The 22,589-nt window shown below is 38.7% G+C and overlaps 1 protein-coding gene across 1 annotated transcript in view; it reads right to left on the bottom strand.

Annotated features, from left to right (window-relative positions):
- Window positions 1–22,589, bottom strand: part of ANOS1 (anosmin 1) — a 129,063-nt gene that overhangs the window by 90,602 nt on the left and 15,872 nt on the right. The window contains exon 2 of the mRNA XM_015642630.2: window positions 13,572–13,619. Within this exon, the coding sequence (XP_015498116.1) occupies window positions 13,572–13,619 (48 nt within the window). The remainder of the gene's footprint in view (window positions 1–13,571; window positions 13,620–22,589) is intronic.

The following is a 22,589-nucleotide window of genomic DNA, read 5'->3' as shown; positions in this document are numbered from 1 at the left end:
CTGACAGATTTCCCAAAACACACTGTGCTTCTTGTTAAGCAAGTGTCACCAGTTTCTTTATTGTCTTCTTCCAAGGTGTTAAACAGCTCTGTACTGTTTGATAACCTGTCATCACCCAACAAATGTTAGCAATAAAGAAAAAATGCACTAGCTTTCCATGACAGCATAATAAAACACACTCAAGAGCTTTTCCTTAAATTCACTATTTGAAAAAACTAAAATAAAAAGTACAACTATATTCAAGTTTTTCGGCCTTTTTCCAGGGAAAAAACCCAAAAAAACAAACTGTAATACACTTAAAATGTCATTCCAGTCTAACTAATCAACCAAGTAAGTTTCTGTGCAAACATAAAACATGCTTGCCACACATGCAATTGTTTGAATTGCACTGACCTACCCAGAAAATTGACAGCTGTGGGGGTAAAAAACTCTCAAATTATTACAATATGGCACTTTCTTTCTTCAATTCCATAGTGAACAACATTTTTTTTTTTTTTTAATAAGACCTAGACAATTAAAACCACAACTCCTTTCTCTAAGAAGGTGTGGTAGGCAGATGGCAGAGGTGCAAAAAATCTCCACTAGGATCCTGCCAGCAGGGCAGGAATGGTCCCAACATTTGTTGGTGAAGATGTAAGTATGGGATCTGCCTACACTACTATGCTGCCTGCTCACTGCTCTTTCACCACCCTGCTGTGCCCTTTTTTTTTAATAGAGTACCATGAATGTCTTTTAACATTGTTATTTAATCTGCCAAAAGCAGAAGTTTAAATAGCCATTAAGTGCACCAGCCAAGTCACTAACCCTTTTAAATCAGTATTACATCTGACAATCTTTCTCCCACAGAAGCAGTAAAAAGAGAGAAGAAAAGCTGAATTTCTAATAAATTCAGTCTTCCCCTATAAGTGATTAAAAATGTTTATGTATATGAATAGTGTTTGCAAATCTATTTTGCTGTTTACTTGTCAAGATAAAAATCTTTAAAGTATTGCCTATAGATACACCCATATACAATAACTACTTTCAAGTGTATCATAAAGTAAATTTCCATAATGTTGGACCCCAGAAATAATGGGAACAAATAAGCCTTTCCCTGAAGATGATGATGACCTACTTACTTGCCATTCAAGGAATTAAAGTCTTCAATCTGCAATGCTTTCAAACACCTATTAAACCTAGAAAACATGAAAATCTGATGACTTCCCCTACAGAAGGATATTACTTTATATGAAGTACATGTTGTGATTTTTTGCACCACTACTATTATTTAACAAAAAAAGGTATTTCCACAATAAAAACTACACCAATTCAGTTTTCCTGGTTTCAGTTTATTTAATGGGAGGGGTAGAAATTAAAAGGAAAAAATAAGGCAAGAAAGATACAAACTAAAAAACTGTGCTTTAAAAAACACTAATTTGTTATTCAAATGTGCTATTTAAGTATAGATTAATTTTAAAATATTCAGTTATGAAACAGGAAGATTTAATTAATCTTTTGAAGAAAATAAGCAATTAAAAGGGGATTATTTTCTGTATCATGGCCCTACTAAAAACATAGATTACAATTATCATAGGAGTTGTATTTGACACAAAGTGAAACATGACTTTAGATGAGGAAATTATACAGCAGGAACAGCTGAGCTCTAAAGAAACATAATACTTCTGCCACGCAGACACCTTCAACAACAAACAGGAAAGGAAAATAGAACACATACATGAGCAGAATAAATCACCAGTGGAATGATGCTGGAGAGTTTCTCTGAAAAAACAATGTTTCTTTAAGAAATATTTGCTAAGCCAATGATCTTCTAGGTTTGGTATTGTCTTCATTGATTTAAATAGTTAGTCATCACCTCTTTTATCTCAGTGCTTCTTTACAGATAATAAATCCCAACATTCCAAAAATTTCCCCCAAAAAAGTGTAATTCCTCCCTTGCTCCTGACCCTTTAGGAGCTTTAGACTTGCCTCCTGATGAGTGAATAATGATATACTCAGCTGTAACTCAACAATATGGTTCAGAACCAAAGAAAAGTTAACAAGTGTAGCCAGACTGAGCTCTGCCTGCTGGGTCTGACCATACCTCCCATGAGCATTCCTGCAAGCAAGCTTAGTTAATATCCACCCAATAAACTGCATGGACCAGGCCAGGGAGGTACTTGGTGCTCTGCATTGTGTTCTCAGCCCAAACTGAAAGAATGCCCTATTTAGGAAAAGCAATACATGAGAACCCATGTGATGCTAAAGCCCAATTTAAGTAGACAAAAGTTGAAAAAAAATATAAAGTAACTACTGTTTAACCAATATTTTCTTGTTTATTAGGGTTAACGGAGTGGTCACATTTATGTAAAACAAAATTACTATTTCCCTCCTGAAGGTGCTCAAAGTTCAGTGAGTAACAATGCAGCTAAGTGTTTCACATAAACAAAAAAAAAGAAAATATTTTGTTCTGAATATGAAACCACTTTAAAATTTCATTCTTCATTCCTAGCTCTGGAAAATTTCTACTATTTTTGGAGGGTGCAGACCAAAGCCCAAATGCTGTAACTCAGTTTTCTTTTCCTGTTCATACTCTTATTGTGGATATTGAAATTTAATGGATTTTGGATAGAACGTTTGGATCATGTCTATGAAAAAAATAAACATAGTCAACTGTACTCTTTATTCAAAGTCAAGAGGCTGCAAACTCTGATGTTTGTTTGAACTTACAGGTTTTACAAATTAAAGCAAATAGAATATTAGATATATTGGGGAAAAGATCTTTGTTCATAACTCAGTCTTCTGGTCCACACTCCAAAGTAAAAAAATTCCTTTACCGATTTAATTACAGCAATTCTTTAATTTCTAAATACATAAGCTGAAAACACCTACCTGAAACAAGAAATCTATTTTGTACACACCTACACCAGCATCAAAACAGAACAAGGCTGAACTGTTACCCATGTCTTCTTTCGTTTCAGTGTAGGGGATCCTGCTGGCACTGCTGCACAGGCAACTCCTTACATTGTACATGAACCCAAAATACTACTTCACATCTTCCATATGGATGAAATGCACATGTCAACATTCAATAAATATGGCTATGAATTTCCCTTTCTCTTTACACCTCAAGTAATGGTTCACCGGTTTAAAATGAGGACGCAAACCAATCGGAAATTAGACTGCAGGAAGTAGCCTTTAGAAACACTGCAGACTTCAGAAAGTTTATGGTATCAGAAAAAAGGCCCAAATATATTTCTGTCACTGTCTCAATATTGGGACTTTTATCTGTACAGTATATGCTTCCACTATGCACCTAAATTCCTCAGACCATTGAAATAGCTAAAAATATTTGATATGACAAAGATCAGAATGTATGCTTGTAATCCATGTAGAAGATGTGAATATTATGGAAGAACTGTCAGAACCAGTTACCTTTCTGACCCGTTAACCTGAGACTATATCCCAAACTGACTTTAAGAAGAACTTTTTAAGGAAACTCAATAAGGAGATCTACTTAAAATTCATAGCACAAAACCCGCTCTTTAACACTGCACCCTTTCAGAAGCATTTTTGTCTGTTGTGCATAGAGAGTTATTCTAATATACAGTCACTGCTAAACAGCAATTAACTCTTTAGTGTCTGAATAAATATCACCATGATACAAAATAAAACCTGCAATTTCTGTTTAAGGACAGGCCATGCTTCTGTGCTCAGACAGCTTTCCAATTTTTGCAGGCACTCAAAAGTAGAAAACAGTCATAGCTCTCACTTCCAGCTTAATGCTTTCCTTACACTTCAGTGAATGTGTGAGAAAAGGGCACTTGCATCCCTGCCTGTCTGCCTCAAAGACAGTTGCCTCCCTCTCAGCGTAGTAACTCCATCTACCTAAGCACACTTTTGTATCTCCTTCAATATTAGAGTAATGGAGAAACTCCAAGGGAGGTCACTTGAAAAAGCACAATCTTAACTTATTGATGGGTATAAAGCTTGTTGAAATTCATTGTTCCTTACTTCAGTGGATTTTGAATAATGCCTTGGGTCTAATCAAGCAAAACTCTTTTTAAAAGTCACGGTCAAGATACAGACATATGTCCCTTTCCAGTGGCTTGAATGTATTTTATTACTACATTAAAGGTCAATGCAAGTACATTTTGTCTTTGTCACTTAACTAGAGCTGCATTCGACCTAACTCTGCAATTGTCTCCCACAAGAGGAGAAAAGGACCATACATTTAAACAGACTATTAGAGCCTGTTTTGCACTACAAATTAATTAGGTTAATGAAATGTAATGTAATAAGATAAAATTCTCATCTCAACTGCAAATTTATAAATTTTGTACAGATTCTATGACTTACTTGAGCTATTAAAATTTCCTGATAGTAATTCAGGCAGCTGAGCTTTGGGAACTAAGACTGTATTTGGGAAATCAAAATCTCAAATACACTTTCATGTCACATATTTCTCTCTGCATATAGCATGCAAAGTTATTGAAAAATGAGGAAAAAAAATGTACAAGCTTTAAGCAAACTGAGTGGTGAGAGACCTGGTAAAACTGAAGATTTAGAAAGATAAATCTGTTGCTTGTTTTCAACAAGATTTACTGCTAATTCTCCTTAGTCTCAGTAGCATCTGTCTTTACTGTCTGACCAGTGTTGCTCCAATGGTAATCATCCCTCTTCTAGATGTTACTTAATCAACTGCTTTTTAGATAACAAAAATTTACCGTTGATTAGACTGCATAGCTGCACTGGTATTTCCAAAGTTTCTAGGAAGGGATTCTTTTTGTGCTCAAATACCTCTAAATAAAGGATCGTGCAGTCTGAATATCCTTGGATTTTGAAGAGTGTTCACTGAAGCAGATAAAGCCAAGTTAAAGAAGCATTTAGTGCTTCAGCATGCCAGCTTCAATAATATCTGTTGTGTTTGTATGTGAACACCCCCACACACACATTTCTCCCTTTAGCAGTAGTGTATGTCTCTATATACCACAGCGGATGCAGATTTAAAGTCTAAAGCCAGCACTTGCTTTTCGGAGAACAGAGCTGAGACTGCTACACTATTGCCCTCAAAGCCAGTGTTGGCACAATTCACTCATTAATGACAATTTTGTGTCCTTCCTCTGTGACGGGGCGTTACTTAATCCTCAGCTGGTTACACTCAACATTGGCTCGGTTTGCTCAGTATTCAGGAGTTCAAACTTCAAACAGCACAGAAATCAGACTTGATTACCTCCTTAAAACTGAACAACTGGCCAAAAGAGCAAGCTCCAAAAGAATCAGACTTTTCTGTCTGAAAAGTCATGCTGAGGGGCTCAATAAGAACCTCAGCAGAATTCCACATTAACAAAAACTTGGGCTACAGGGACATAAAACCTATCTGATCTTTTTCTATCCCTCATAAGGGCTCTGGAGGTCGTGGTAATCTTTTAACAAGGGAAAAACAAAGTAACTTAATTTTAACTGTTTTTACTAGCGACTAAAAGGTATCAGCAGCAACATTCAGAGTGAAGGCCAAGCAAAACACCTTCCATAAAGTCTGCTCTTCCGAGGCAAAAAAATTTAAGGTGACCGAAACAGTAACCAGCAAGTATTGAGAAGCCAATACTAGTGTTTGAAAAGGACATATCCTTTAGGTTGCACAGGATCCCACAAAAATAAGTAATTGGGCTGAAGTAAGTTTATTTTTCTAGCAGTAGGTAATTTCAGACCTACAGGTTTACTAATCTATTGAGAAATCTAGCTGGTTACACAAGTATTAGACTGGAAGGATGAATGACATGATGTAACAGAGCAACTGAAAAGAATATGAACTTACTTCATGTTCACTTATTTCATGTTCTAACACAACTGTTTTTTCAATACCCCAAAAAATAAAACTCTGTATTTATAAATATAGAGCAATAGATCAAAGTATTACAGAGTACTGCAATATTGTTTGGATTTTAATTCTGTTTATTTGTTAGTTCTTAAGGCCCTTAGGAACAAAGGGATTCCTGTAATCACAACACACTTATACACTAATGCTTTCATATAAACACTGAATCACAAAGCTCATTCTTCTACTTCCCCAAACACAAATATCCAAAAACTTCAGTCACCCTATTTATTAGCCAGCATACCTTTAATCATCTAACCACTATGGTTCTCTCAGTTCACTGTACCTTTTTATAGATGAATATTTAAAAAATCAAATAATCTATAAGAACACAAACAATAAGTATACATCTGTCTTCTTATATGCTCATTACTTTTTATCTATTTAGCAGAACAATAATCTGATCAAGTCATATGAACTCCAATTCTATTCAATGGTTTTACCTTAGCTTTTACTAGATGAAAGAAAAACAGTATCTGTCTAGCAGACCAAGAAAGAAATTTTTATTCATTCCATCTATTTTAGACAAAAAAACCAAAACATTCATTATCTCACCCTTTCATGAGTGCTACTTAAATGGTACCACTATTCCTGCTAAACTTTACAAAGCTATCCCTATCCTGCTTTAGCTTTATTGCGTAAATAACAGTGGCTCAACACACTTTTCCAGCAGAGATGTGAGGTTCCTGGCTAAGAAACCTGGAATGTTTCAGCTACTTCAGGCTAATGATCTCTCAAATGCACACTAATATGTTTGATAGAAGTCTCTCAGCATGTGTGCACAGAATGCTTAACATAAGAATAACACTGCTGTGGGCAGGGCAAATCACTGACACCATTTCAGACTGAGTTAGATGCTGGAGGCACAAATTAAAACTGTGAGCTTTCATTTCAGTAGGCTTTGACAGATGGAAGACTGCATCAAATCTCTAATTGTTTAAACCATTAACTCATCTTTCCACCTGCATTATCTCTGGAAAGAGCTCAGCTGGAAGCCTGAAACAATTGCTGGAATACTGAATTCAGGAGTGTATACTATTCTAAAAAGAAAGTAAACTGTCTTCTGGAGATAGTCAAATACTCTGTTTATTTGTCTGCAGATTTGTAAATTGTTTATTTTCACATTTTCCTCTCAGTTCCAAAAATTTAAAAAATAGCCTTTCAGCCTTCTCGCAGAACCAATCAATCAGGGACCACTGCCTTGGCCACTGGGAACAAGAAAGTTGTATTGCAATTCACAGTGCGTTATGATGATCCCCATTTATCTCCAGTCCTTGTAAATGCCACGGCACATGCAGCTCTAAATTATGCCTGCTGGTCTCTAGACTTTCAGCTCTCTACAAAAAGAAAACCTGGTGTAAGGAGCTGTAAAAAAAAATTAAATTATGTCTACTTCACAGAAATGCCTTTCCCAGTCATTTCATCCCCCTTGCCCCACCCCCCCTTAGAGCTAAAATACATTTTTCACTAAGCCAGCATCAATGCAGGACTCTGCCCTTTCATGTTACTCTCAGCAGCAATCAGCTCTAACTGTTGTTTTTATAGGGAAGCACCTGTTATATCCTCAGCAATTCCAAGTACTTGAGAAGAACAGCCTTGGAACTGTGGAGCTTAGACATAAAAACAAACCAGAAAAATGGAGCAGGAACAGCAAAAGCTGTGCATTTACATACAATTTAGCAAGAATGGCCACTAGAAGGCAATGGGATTTTAAGGACAGGAGCTTTTCAAATGGCAGTAGGCATGAGTCATTTGGGGCTTAGAAATCGTAAGTGGAAAAGAAGAAGAATACATTGGGCCAAGAATTCCATTAAGGGGCTAAAGCATCTGCCATATACAGAGAAGTGCAGATATCTGGGACTGATGAACCTGGAGAAAAGGCTCAGAGGGATCTTACATATGTTTATAAATATCCAATTAAATGAAAAAGAGGCAGCCAGGCTCTTCTCAGTCACGCCTATGGACTAAACAAGAGGCCACAGGCACAAATCAAAAAACAAGAAATAAAGAAACTCTTCTACTGTGCAGGTAGTCAAACACTGAAATAGGCAGCTGAGAGAGATTGTGGTCTTTATGTATGGAGATGCTCAAAATCCAACTGGATGTGGTTCTGAGCAACCCTGTCCAGCTGACCCTTCATTAGAAGATCTAACAGGGTTTTCCATCCAACCTCAACATTTCACTGATTCTTTGATAGATTTTTAAGAAACAGATAGATGGGAAAACAGAATAGTGACACTAACAGAGAGAGAAAGAGACAAAATACCACATCAAAATTTTCAGAGGGTAACTTAAGGAGGGGAAAAAAACCCCAACCCAGAAATTATGTAAAAAGACGTGAATGTTAAATCCAACAGCAAAGGTCAAGTCAGTGAAGGAATTTAAAATACAGCAGAAAACAGTTTATTGTCATTTACAAAAAGAACAAACCTTCCGTGCAAAACTGTTACCTTCAAGTACTTGATTCAGCCTTGCATCTTGTTTTCTTAGGCCAGGTTTTGATAGGATTTCACATACCAAGTAGTTCTTAAGTCCACATATAGCAGTTATGGAAAGATTGATCTGCAAATTTAATGGTTATTGTAATGCTTTAACCAACTGAGTTAATCAGTGGTATCACGATTGGAGGCAGCCTGGGATACAATGTTCATGCACTAGTGAAGTATAAAGTCCTGAGGGATATGGGTCAGGCTAAGAATAAAGTCAGGACCCTAAATGTTAGGGAAGTTCTTCCAGTTCTTCAAGATGTTAATCAACAGGACTCCCTGGGAAACTGCTCCAAACAGCAAGGGACCAGAAAACAGCTGGCAGATCTTTAAGGACACATTCCACAAAGGACAAGAACTCTCAATCCCCAAGTGTAAAAAATAAAGAAAGGAAGGCAAGAGACCTGCATAGATGTGTGGAGACCTTCTGGTCAAGCTAAAGGACAAGAAGGAAATGCACAGGCAGTGGAAGTATGGACACCTGTCCTGGCAAGAATATAAGGACACGGTCAAATAGGGTTAGGAAGAAGGCTGAGGTTTTCCCTCAGACTTCAAAGGCAACCTTTTTTCACCCACATCTCCCATCTAGATGGGCTGCAAGAGAGGGACTGGAGTGGAGGAGTAAAGTCGCTCCACCTGTAACCAAAGTCAGGCCTATAACCACCTGAGGAGCTGGAACATGCATGGTCTATGACACCTGATGAGGTGTATCTCAGAGACTTGAGGGAATTGGCTGATGCAGTTGCCATAATATTTGAAAAGTCACAGTAGACAGGTGAAGATCCAGGTGGATGGAAAAAGGGAAATGTTGCACCCATATTTGAAAAAGGTAGAAAGGAGGACTCTGGGAGCTACTAACCTGTCAGCCTTATCTCCATGCCTGGGAAATCATGGAACAGATCCCTCTAGAAGCTATGCTAAGGCACATGGAGGATAGGGAGGTGATTTGAGATGGCATGGCTTGGTTTAATCAGGCCTTTAACACAGTCTCTCACAACATCCCCCTCTGTAAATTACAGAGATGGATTTGGTAGTTGGACTCTGGTAGAAGAGAAACTGGTTTGCCAGTCTCATCAATAGGGTGGTCCTCCCTAGAGGTCACCAGACCACTGGGCATCAGTACGGCTTATTATCATCATCAGTGGCATAGCAGGACTGAGGGGGCACTATTCAAGACCCTCTGCAGATCTTGAAAAACAGACTTCTGCAGAGATCTTACTAAATTAAATTTGATTTTTAAAAATTGGTGAATATTCTGCTGCTCACAGTCATCTGAGATATCTAACAGAATCACAGAATTGCTAAGGCTGGGACCACAGTGGACATCCAGTCCAACCTCCCTGCTCCAGTAGGGTCATCCCAGAGCACACTGCACAGGATTGAGTTCAGAAGGTTCTTCAGTATCTTCAGTGAGGGAGACTCCACAGCCTCTCTGGGCAACCTGGTCCAGAGCTCAGTCACCCACACAGGAAATTCTTCCTCACGTTCAGATGGAACTTCCTGTCCACCAGTTTCTGCTCACTGCCTCTTGTCCTTGGCACCATTAAGAAGAGCCACTTGACATCCACTTGACACCCTTCCTTCAGACAGACAACTGACAGAGGACCTCATCTGCTTTTCAAGGACAAACAATCACAGCTTCCTCAGCCTTTCCCCATAGGAGAAATGCTCCAGTCTCTTAATCACTTTTTTTCTGTCCACTGGACCAGCTCCAGAAGCTCTATGTCCCTCTCCTCCTGAGAAGCTCAGAACTCCCCACAGCACTCCAGATGTGCCTCAGCAGGGCTGAGCAGAGGGGCAGGATCACCTCCCTGCTGGCAATGCTCTTCATAATGCCCCCCAGGATCCCACTGGCCTTCTTGGCCACCAGGGCACACTGCTGGCTCATGGACATCTGGCCGTCCACCACCATCACTCTCAGATCATTCTCACAGAGCTGCTTTACAGGTCAATCCCCACGCTGTACAGAGGGTACAGAGGGTTGTTCTTCCCCAGGTGCAGGACTCTGCCTTTGCCTTGGTTGAATTTCATGCAATTCTTCCCTGCTCATCTTTCCACCCTGTTGAGGTCTTTCTGAAAGGCTGCACAGCACTCAGAGGTATCGGCTACTCCTCTTGGTATTGTGTTGTCACTGAACTTGCTGAGGAGGCATCTGCCCTCTCATCCAAGTCACTGATAAACAAGAGAAACAATACGGGGCCCAGTGTGGAATCCCAGGGGATACCAAAAGTGACAGGTCCTAGCCAGACCCTGTGCCACTGATTACATCCCTCTGCAATTTGCCAGTCAGTTCTCAATCCATCCATTCCTGAGTTTGTTTACAAACACATTGAGAGAAAGTGTCAAAAGCCTTGCTGAAACTGAAGTAGACAATATCCAGTGCATTTTCCCGTCTACCCAGGTAAGTTGTTTCACTGCAGAAGACAATCAGGTTGGTCAAGGACCACTCCTGATAATCTACCTGTCTTCCATGTGAACAGAGATGGCCTTCACCACCTTTCCAGGGACTGAGGTGAGGCTGACTAGCTGGGAAGTTCCCTAGGTCTTCCTTCTTGCCTCTTCTGAAGGCTGGGGTGAAACTTACTTCCTTCCAGTCCTCATGCACCTCCCCCTGATTGCCACAAATTCTCAAATATGATTGTGGTTGGCCTACTTATAGTGTTCACCAGGTCTCTCAGTACTTGTAGGTGCATCCCATCAGAGCCCATGGACTTGTGGATGTCAAGTGTCTTCCCTGACCAAGGGAAAGTCTTCCTTACAACACTCCCTAAAACCCAGGTCTCCTGTGTCAGAGATTCCTGAAAGCTGGTCTTGTCAGTGAAGACTGATGTAAGGAAGGCATTCAGCAACTCTGCCTTCTCCTTGTCCTCTGTTCCACAGTTCCCATTCCATTCATTCCAGATGTGTCTTGGCCTTCCTTGCCTCATTTCTGTTCACTCTGACAACCTCTCTATATTCATTCCAAGTGGTCAGGCCTTGCTTCCATCTCCTGTGTATTTCCTACTTACATTGGAGAAATGACACAAGTTCTTTATTGATCCACACAGGTCTCTTCTCCACTTTGCCCACTTTTCTGCTCACCAGGATGCATCATTCTTGAGCCTTGCAGAACTGATCCTTTAAAATCAACTAGCTCTCCTGGACCCCTCTTCCACACAGCATCTGTTCCCATTGGATTCTTCCAAGAAGACCCCTAAAGAGGCTAAAGCTTGCTCTCCACAAGTTCATGTTTACTATCTTAATTCCTGCCCTGCCTCCTTCCTGCCAAATACTGAATTCCACATTTCATGGTCACTGCAGCCAAGGCTGCCCACAACCTTTATATCCTCAACAAGGCCTTCCATATAGTTGTAGTCAGGTTGAGCAGCACACCATTCCTGGTGGAACCCGCCACTACCTGTCACACTCATATAAACCTCCTCCACTAAGGTGCTGAGAAGAAGTGAAAGGAATTTGTATTTTTAAAATGTTAACTGAATTCCCTGTATCACTTAGAAAATCTCAATTGGCTAACGCAATTGTTTAACTTCACATTGCAAAACACAGAAACTCAAAGCAATCTCGAAAAGACAACATTATGCTTAACTTCAGGTCTGCTAACAATTTGGCCAAGTTTATATTTATTTATTTTCTAAATATGGCAAAGCTACTTTCTTAAGGAAAATGTATTACCTTCCCAAGAAAGAATGAAAAACACAGGGTAACATGACTGCAAAGCACATGTTAAGTAATTTAAAACTCCAACTATCATTGTTTTCTAACACAATATAATATTAATTCGTAGCATTTTGACACTGGTTTCAAGATACTGATTCAATTTTAAGATAAAATTCATGTCAGCTTATATACACCTTATGTGGATTCAAAAAACTTGGGAGTGACTTGGAGAGATATTCCTATAACCTCTGCCCTGCTTTAAAACCTGGACTACTTTTCTTGTATGATTCCTTCTTGATTGAGCAGACACAAAACATTGGAAAACCTTTCAGATTATTTACAGTAGTAGCCTTCACAACTAAATTTTTTTAAAAATGTATCAGGATCACTGTGGAACAAGGCCCTCATGCTTTCCTGTGAAGACAATTCAGTTATGATGAAATACGTCCTTCATGCATCTGTTTGGGGTTTTCAAGAAGAATTTTAAGAATGGTAAGATTTTATTGTAGAAATGAAATCATTAGCAGTGTGGCACAGCTAATAGGAAATGTTTCAGTATTTTTTTATATTGGCAGTGTTATACACTGGATTTTAATACTGATAAAAGCAATCAACTTGATTTTATTTACCTGTAACAGAACAGTCAAAAAACTGACTCATTTCCAATCCCTTTTATGTCAACAGAATGTGACAGATCAGTGAATGTGTAATCTGATTCTTTAAATGCATACAAGAAATCAACATGTGTTAAAATCAAGGGTTAGCATCAGCATTTAACATCAATTGCGTTCTTGAAACAGTACAGAACAATGCTACTTAAATCTAATTCCATTTTCAGTACAATCTTCATGAATAAAGAATAATTATTGAAGTTAAAAGGCCTGAATTATTGTAAAAATACATTATTAGGATGTTTACACAAATTCCCAATGAATGCTTGTCAACAATCAGTAGCAAATGTGCAATTCCATTTGACCCACTCAAGTTCACCAATCATTGCTGCTTCCATCCAGGCATCACAGGAAGACCCTTGCACAGGAGAATGAGTTGACAATTAGCTCAGCTACCCTTTAGGCTTTCAGGGTTTAAGTGTTAGAATGGGAAAGGGACATCAGTAGAGCCACCGGGAATTGTGTCAGGAATACCTTCAAAGAAACTCAGGCTCAGGATAAAAATTAAATACCCAAACTGAATGAAATGTTGAACGTTGAAACACCCTGGTGCTGTTGAAGGAAGATTTTTAAGTTATTGACAGTTTTACTCTCTTCTGACCAAAAATACTGAAAAAAACCACAAATGACACACCAGTTTCTAGCCAGTGTAAACTTCCTTAAAGTGACAGAATTATGTTGGTTTAACTATGCTTGATGTGTCGCCTCCAACATGGCTCCATGGTCCTGAAAGAGTAAATCACTTGGTTTTAATTTTTGATATTTTATTACAGCTTGAGATTTCCAAATAAAATGTAAACAGACACTTCTGAAAATAGGCTAAGAAGGAAAGCACTTAATCTACAGGCAAGAGACTGAAAGCAGATAGGTAACATAAATGAGAGAAGAAAAAACATGATTTACCTTTGAACACTGTTTATGATTCTGGCACCAAGCAAGTGACCCATTGTTCTGAAAGACAAAGAAAATGTACATGAATATTAATATTTCTTTCATGCTAGACATATTCACCCTAACATGTTTAAATGGAATACACCATCCAGTTCTACTTAGACAAAGATGTTGTGAAACAAAGTAAATACCAATCCTGACTCCTAGTCCCTTGTGTGGTGCTAAAGGCTCACACAAGTGTAAAGTGAAAATAAAAAAGTTAGGAAAGCATTTGGTAGAAAACTGACCAAAGTCATCTTTTAGTACATCTTTGTAAACACTTGCTGTCTAGAATTGCTGAGGAGTAAACAAAAGGTAACACTTGCATTTAAGAAATTGATATAGATCAGTAGTGATTCATGAAAAGTCCATTAGTTGCATTTCAATATTGCATAATGCTTAAAATAAATTATCAAGCAAAGATAATGAACCACCTTTAAGTAAATGGAAAATTCAATTAAATACAACATGAGTTCCCTGAAAGTCACCTGTGCCAGTTTTATTTTATATATTGTTAATAAAGTGCATTTCTGAGATAAGAAAATTATGTAACTGATTTATCCTGACTGCAGTAAAAAAACCAGTATAGTAAAACATGCAAAATAATAATTTAAGCTAAAGGAAAAGTAAATATGATGAGAAATGAAAGAGAAGTATGAAACTGGCACAGGGACAAACAGCGACTTGCTTTTCTTCTAGAGACATTTCTGAATGGTCAATTTTGGAAACAGTATTTCCTGGTTAAGAAAACCCCACAGCTCAGAAGCGTATATTTGTGGTGTTAAAAGATTAAAAAAACAAACAAAAAAAAAACCCACAAAAAAAATAACCACCTTTCTGCATAGTGGAAGACTGAAACAATATTAGGAAGACCTAAATAATTGAACATGAGAAATGGAGGACAAACTCTGCCATACATCCTATGCTGACACACTTTTAGAACATTATATGTATGTACTTCATCCATCATTTATAAGTCCATACTCTGGAAACAGAAAGGATGAAGATTCTGGTAAATTTATTGATCAGAATTGGACTGCAATTGTTAGTCTATGAGAGAGTGAAAGGAAACCCTTCCACAGGAATTAGGCAAGGTATTCCCGCAGGGACTGCAACTGCAGTATACCATCACTGTCAGCACCAACTATAGATCTGGAAATCAGTATCCAAGTGTCCTAGTTTAGGTCAAATTTGGGAGAAAGAACTCCAAATCGGGGTTTCCCCAGGGAAAAAATTCAAATGACCCCTCCCCTCAACTGGTCCAGGGGGAAAAAAAAAACAATAATAATAAAAATTCCTTGGACAGAAGTGGAAAAGATGTTTATTTAACAGAAATTGAATAATATTAAACAATAAAACCTCTCACTGTTCGATGGGATGGCAAGTCTAGGAAGAAAAGTCCTTTTCATGTGGTGTAGCTCAGCTTGCTCAGGTTCTTATCAGTCCTTTTGGCACTGGAAAGTGCTGAGGCCCAGGCCCCAGTGGGCCACAGGCCTGAGCTCCCGGCAGTCCAGAGCAGGTTTGAACAGATCCAGGAAAAAAAAGGAAAAAAGGTCCAGGGAACTGCTCTGCCTCAGCTAGCTAAAACTAACTAAAAGCCAGAGATAAACTCTCCCCGCTGTCTGTCCGTGCTGCAGACACCACAGTCCAGGAGCGGGATGTGGGGGAGTGATGTTTTCTTTCAACACAAATTGTGCGCTTCTTCCTCCCCCTCTTCGCTCTCAGAGCCAGTTTTAGAGGTGCAGAACTTATATATAACATAAACCAGACAACTGGGGATACCAGTATCATAAAGTCACCCCAGGACACCAAGGAGGAGGAATTCAGGTAGGCCAGAATGCAAAGTACTAATATAGCAGCACTATACCTTTTTCTCTTCCTCAATTTTTACTTTTTCTTTTTTTATTAAAGAGTGATGTAAATAATGGAATGATATACATATGTTACATACCTTGGTTTCATCTGGCATAATTTTCTTCACAGTAGCTAGTATGGTCTATGCTTTGGATTTGTACTGAAAGCAGTGTTGATAACACAGGGATGGTTCTGGTTACTGCTGAGCAGTGCTTGCAAGTGCTTACATACAGAATCAAGGCCTTTTCTGCTCTCACTTCACCCAGGCAGGGAAGGCAAGGGGGGCATGAGGGGCTGGAAGCAGACACACCTGTGACAAATTATCCCAAGATCCCAACTGACCAAAGGGATATTCCATACAGTACAGTATCACACTCAACATATAATGCCAAGGGGAAGAGGAAGGGATGGATATTTGGAGTTTGTCTTCCCAAATCACCACTATGCATGACAAAAGGGACGACTGAACATCTGGGAAACACTGAAATAACTCCTTGCTTTGCTTTTGCGCATGGCTTTTGTTTTACCTATTAAACTGTCTTTATCACAGTCCATGAGGTTTTTCCACTTTACTGTTCTGATGCTCTCCCCAGTCCCACCCACGGATCAAGTAAGCGAGCATGTCAAGCTTAGCTGCCAGCTGGCTCTTAACCACAACAATACATAACCTTTTACGTATAAAACTCACACAGATAAAGTAAAAATTATTCTGTCAATGTACAATTCAGAAGGAGAAATAGATACACTAGAATCGTTGTAATGGAATCAACCGCAATAGTTTTTCAAAACTGCAGCATTGTGCTCTGATCTCACCAAAGTTTGTAAGTTTGAATACAGTGATTTGCTACCACAATTATGAAGCCTATTCTTTGAAGCTGGATCTCTTCATGAAGGTTTAAAAAGATCATGTTTCTGCATGTCTTCATACAAATGTGTAATCACATGTTCACAAAAGCTTCCAAGACATGGCCAGCAGGTCAAGGGAAGGGATCATCCTCCTTTAATCTCCCCTCAGGAGCCACACATGGAGAACTGCACCCAGTTCTGGGATCCTCAGGACAGAAAGTCAAGGACCTGTTGGAGCGGGTCCAGAGAAGGGCTACCAAAATGATCTGAGGATATTCCAGAACACCGCTCAGTAAAGGCAGAGACACTCGGGGTTGTTCAGCCTGGAGAAGAGAAAGCTCCAGAGAGAATTTATTGCAGCCCTTCATTATATAAAGGGGGCTTACAAGAAAGAGACCAAGGCCCATAGTGACGGAACAAAGGGCAGCAGATGAAAACTGAGAGGGTATAGATTTAGAAAATATTTAGGAAAGAAACTTTTTATTATAAGGGTGGTGAGATACTGAAACAGGTTGCCCAGAGAAGTGGTGGATGCTCCATCACTGGAACTGTTCAATGACCAACATGATCTCATGGAAGATGCCAGGGCAGGAGAGATGGACTAGATGACCTTTAAAGACCCCTTCCAACTTCCATCATTTTGTAAGTGACTTCTACCATCTCCATAGTCAGAATCACAGAATGCTTTGGCTTTCACCAACTCTTAATCTGAACTTCAGAAGATTTATATAAATCTTCTTTTCAAATGAGTTGAAATGCTAACAATTTCTACTCCAAGGAAGCTATGGGGATAATAAAGACATATCCACTCTTTTTCACTCCTTTCTACTTCTTTGCAATTATTTAGGAGTATTTTAAAACCATCAGTTCATACCATTTAATTTCAATACTTTATGAAAATTTATCTTCCAGGAGATTACCATGCAACACTACTTGATTTTATAATATCATTTTTATCTGTTATTACTGTAAAATTTAGCTAAAACTCAGATTTGCTAGCATAAGATTAGCTAACTGAACATCATCTCAGGTCCAACCCCTTTGAAAAGAGACATAAATAAAAGAAATAAAACTTTAGAACAGTGGTAAATAACATAAGCTAGTGGGAATTCTTTAGTATTACTCTCAAAGCTGTATTAGGATTTATTATTTCCATTTACAAACCTAGCCAGCAGCAATGTTAAAACAATATTTTATGTGCTGGTTTCAATTTATCCCCCTTTCTTCTTCGCATAAAATGTGACAGAAGTAGCTGATTGCAATAACAGATCAGTAGCAGCTAACCACTTTGTTTCAGTTATGCTGCTACTTTCCACTGAACTAGAAAAAGCACCTCTGCTTTTAAATTGTATCTGTTACTTGAGACAATAAAGCCATAAATGCCCAGATGTGTGGTTCCCCTACTTGATAATTTCAACATCTACAACTGTTTTCATTTCTCTACTGAAAACCATTAGTACATGAGTTAAAAATTAAGTCCGTCAGAATGTAAAAATACTGTTTAGCAATTTCAACTTCATATAAACAAATACGATGTGAATGTTCTTTCATTGCATAAGGAAAAAAATTCTACAGGTTTCCTTTGAACAGCAAGGTATCAGAGCAAGCACAAACACTAAATGAAGGCTCTCCTCCACTCTGCATCTTAACACATGGTTAATCACAAACATTCAGCTGAGACCATTGCTCATGCCAGTGTACCTGGCTGAAACCATAATTTCAAATAATCAGAAATTTGTGTTTTATCTGTAGCATTTTACTGCTCCCACATTCCAATCTCAGTTCCCTCATGTCTGGTTTTCTTCAAACCCAATTCTGACTTATGCCAGTGAGTTTTGACATAGTGGCAAATTTTTAGTGGTGGCTTCAATGTGCAGTGCAGAAATGGCTTCAAGGAAAAGTTAAATATCACTGTTCCTACCCACTTATAAGCCTTGCACAGTGTATCTTCAGGGTAACCTTGAAGCATCTTAATCTGCATATTGAGGAGAGCAAACTGCACTCAACAGGGCCAATTCCAAGTATCCCATCTTCCAAGGCCTGACACATCATATGAAAGCTATCAGGCAGAGGAAACTAAAGCAGTCTCCAACAGCATACAGGAGGAATCATATTAGAAATTAGAATTAGATTAGAGGAACTCAGGTCACCACCTGAGCCCCACACTTGCAATCTGCCAGGAAGGAAACAAACAGTAGACAAACGTCAAGAATTAGACCTTCAAAGACCAGGGCTCTTTGACAAGAAATATACAAGAAAAAGAGCTTACAAAAGCAAAAACAGAAGGGGGAAAAAACCTAAAACAAAGCAATAGATAAATATTACAAGACTCACAGGATTACAAACTCACATTACAAGATTCATTTCAGCAAGTATTTGTGCACACTTGCTTTCCTCTGGTAAACCACAAATGCCCTTGGTTCTAAACAGTTAAGACAAACATCAATATTCTGTGCCTTGAAAAAAGGAAAGTTGTGCAGCATCTCCCGTAAGGAAAAAAGCACATGTAGAGAAGCAAGAAAAAAAAATCAATCTTCTATCTACAGTAGGCCTCATGGGAAAAAAGTTAATAACATTCACAAGCAAGTACAAACTGGTCTCTAATTGGAGCAATGGCTAAAAAAGCCAGTATAAAATGACTTAATTTGCATCTCTGTCCATAATTATGTTAGGAGATTCAACCCTTCTTTTGAAAAGCCAGAGATGAGCTATGGAAACTAACTAGCCACTTAATCTGCTAGGACAGTAGCTCTATACCTATTATCAGTTTTGGAAGTCTCTCCTCCCCTGCCCAATCTTCAATCCACATTTGTGTGAAACCACTGTCTCTCAGAAGTGGCCTCTCCTGACGACCTGATTCTTTCAAAAAGACAAAAAAACACAGAAATAAACCTTTCAAATAACAGTGCCCACTGAAGTAAAACGGAACATTTGAGTAGACAAATCAATAACTGTTGCAATGATGAATTTAAAGAGAGGCTCTCAATATACATTTTCCTTACCCTTTCAAAAACCCCAACACCATGAAATTGAAAGTAACATTAAAATATAATTTGTGTTTGACATGCATTTCCTGACTGCAGGCTCATTATGACACAAATTAATGCAGGGACTTATCTATGTCAGTGCTGTGCGTCCCCAGGTCCAGCTCTGATATGTGGAACTAAGGTGCAAAACCGAATCAACAAGTTCAAACTAGGCTTCCCAGTTCCCAAATACAAAAGTATGCAATTAGAAATGAATTTCAGAAAAGTCTGTACAGTTAGTGGGGAGAGATATCAAAACCAACAGATAGGAAATGCCAAAGAAAAATTTATTTCTCAAAGCCTTTCTGTCAAGATTAAACACAAACTTGTAGTAAATGTATGGGCAGGGGAACCACAGTACCACCTCTCCTGGGCTCTGGTATTTTGCATATAAATAAATTGAACTTTTTTTTTTTTTTTTTTGAAAATAAAGCAGGAAAACGAAAAGAGGATACCCTGTTATGCAACACTATCAACACCTGCCTGGAAAGTCTTTCACCAAGCTACAGCAGATTTAAGCCCTTATGCACTTTGAGATGACTCAGCAACAGGCTGGGGTGACGACTAAAACCTGCCCAGTGGAACGAAACCACTCTAAAAATGAACAGGAGAAACATGGAGCTGAAGGTTGCAAAGGAGAAAGTTATGAAGTTCAATAGCAAGGTCCACCTCAAAAACAAAATGGCTCTTTTCAAGGAAAATTTAGGCAAATATATTTTGAGCATTTTTTTCTATTCCATGCTTGTCCAGTGTATGTCAAGTTTGAAGACTATCCACTGGAGGAGAAGCCATGGATACAAGAACAACAGTACGCATAAAATACAACAAAATAACACTAATATTCTGGTTCCTTGGCTTCTGTTCAGGAAAGAAAGGAAGGAAATGCAAACAACTGAAGTGAGTACATTTTGCTTTTTTATACAGTTTCTGATTTCATTGTACATTCTATTTTACAGAAATATTTCCTTAGTGAGAGATTTCTGTTGCCTTATAATGGTTCTAATCAAAAATGAAACTGAAAAATGTAAGCTTCAACAAATAATAAATTGAATGTTACTGTGTAGCTTTGAGCCATTCCCATATGTCCTGTTAGTGGATCCCAAGAAGAGATCAGCACCTTCCTCTCCACTTCCCCTTTCCAGATAGAGAGCAAGGATGTCACCCTTCAGCCTCCTCCACTCCAAACTAGACAAGCCCAAAGTCCTCAGCCACTCTTCTCAGGACGTGTCTTCCAGCCCTGTAACCAGTTTTATTGCCCTCCTCTGGGTGCATTCAAGGATTTTCACATCCTTATAAAATAGTGGGGCCCAGAACTGCCCACAGCACTCCAGGTGAGGCCACAGCAATGCTGAATAGTGGGATAATCACCATTTTGAGCAGCTAGTGGTGATGTGTTTGATGCACTCCAGGATGTGATTTGCCTTCTTGGCTGCTTGGCATCCTGCAGATTCCTACTCAGCCTGATGCTGACCATCACCCCAGATCTTTTTCTGCAGGACTGCTCTCCAGCTTCTCCTCTGCCAGTTTATACTTGTGCCCAGAATTACACAGAATCCAACATTTTTTAACTGTTCAATTGCATCCCATTAAACACTGCTCAATGCTCTAACCTATCTAGATCCCTATGCAAGGCTTCTCATCCCTCAAGAGAGTCACCAGCACCTCCCAATTTGGTATCATCAGCAAACTTGTACTAATGGTGCATTCATCTGCTTCCTCCAGAGCACTGATAAATAAATGTACAGAACAGAAACAGCTCTAGAACTGAACCCTGAGGAACACCAGTGATGACCAGACACCAGCCAGATGTGGTGCCATTCACTACAACCCTTTGAGCCCTAACCCTCAGCCAGCTCTCCCAGCACACCACAAACCCACCCATCCCACAGCTGCCCCTGGCATTCCTTGACCCTGGGTCATCTTTTGGCATGCCTGAGGCTTTTGATGACCCTGTTACCAGCTCTGCCCACCCCATGACAACCCCTTTGGGGCTGCTCCCCTTGGAGAGGCCATTGCCTGCAGTGTGGAAACCCCCAGCCTCTGGCTTTCCATGCCCTGGGAGCCAGCCCAGGCTGAGACTGACAGCACAAGGCTGTGCTTCAAGGTCTATAATAACAACTTCATTTATTTCTGATGTATAAGTAATGTCCTTAAACTTTATTCTAGTTAGCAAAAGCACAAAGCAAAACTTCAACACCAAAACCAAATAAAGATCACCCATATAAGAGAAAACAAAAGAAACATATAAAACCTACCAGAACACAACAAAAACAGCAATAAAAAAATACTGCATAAAACTCTAACGTGAGAAGAGGTAGGAGATCAAACAGTACTTAGCACATATTAGTCACACTGTTTAAGATATTACCATCAGATAACTTTATGACTATGTTATATAAACACATGTAGAAATTCAGCATTAAGCTTAACTATGTTCATATATTTCCTCTGTCATGACAACATACAACTCTTTAAAAATTAAAATAAATAAATAGATACATACATACATTCATAAATAAACCACACTAAGCAACAGTATCCTGAAAAAAGAAGCTGAGGGAACCAACACATTTTGGAACAAACATCTGGAGTTATTCTGTTACTGTAACTAACCACTGTGATTCCTCACAACTAAATCAAATGTACAACCCCCTTAGAGGAAGCCATTTTTACAACAGAGATGTTTAAACCATAGAAATGTCAATGCTGGTTACTGGTTAACCCAAAGCAATTAAGTTAAAGAGATGACTGAATGTAAGAAATACTTATAAAACTGATCAGCCAAGAAATTCATTCTGTGATGTAACTGCAGTTTGCAAATACAAACCAAAATTGAATTATCATGGGTCACAGTGTGGCTCACACTGCCATCTAATTTTAAATATCTGGATTTAACACCAGAAAATGAATGTCACAAATAATTTTTAGAAAGTCTAAGTCTTTTGGATTTATGCTGACATTGCCATTATCTGTAACATGCTAACTCCTATCACAATGATATAGTGGGTCCTCCTGTAGATGAATGACTGCAAATAGAACTATATTGACCTAAATTTTGAGTTGACATTTCCTAAATATTTCATACAAAGTCAACCTTTATTGCTGTTACAGATGGAAACATTAAAAGCCACAACTTCACATATTCCAAAAAGAGAAAAAGAAAAAAAAGAAGTTAAGTAAAATCACCTAAATCATGAGACACAACACTATTTGTTCCCTGGCTGTCATCATTAATAAGTTCCTAGAAAGACAATCATCAAAATCC

This window comes from Parus major, chromosome 1 (assembly GCF_001522545.3).
Source record: "Parus major isolate Abel chromosome 1, Parus_major1.1, whole genome shotgun sequence".
In the NCBI taxonomy this organism is placed as follows: Eukaryota; Metazoa; Chordata; class Aves; order Passeriformes; family Paridae; genus Parus; species Parus major.
The sequence above is the reverse complement of the archived record's forward strand: the minus strand, read 5'-3'. Positions and strand labels throughout refer to the sequence as shown.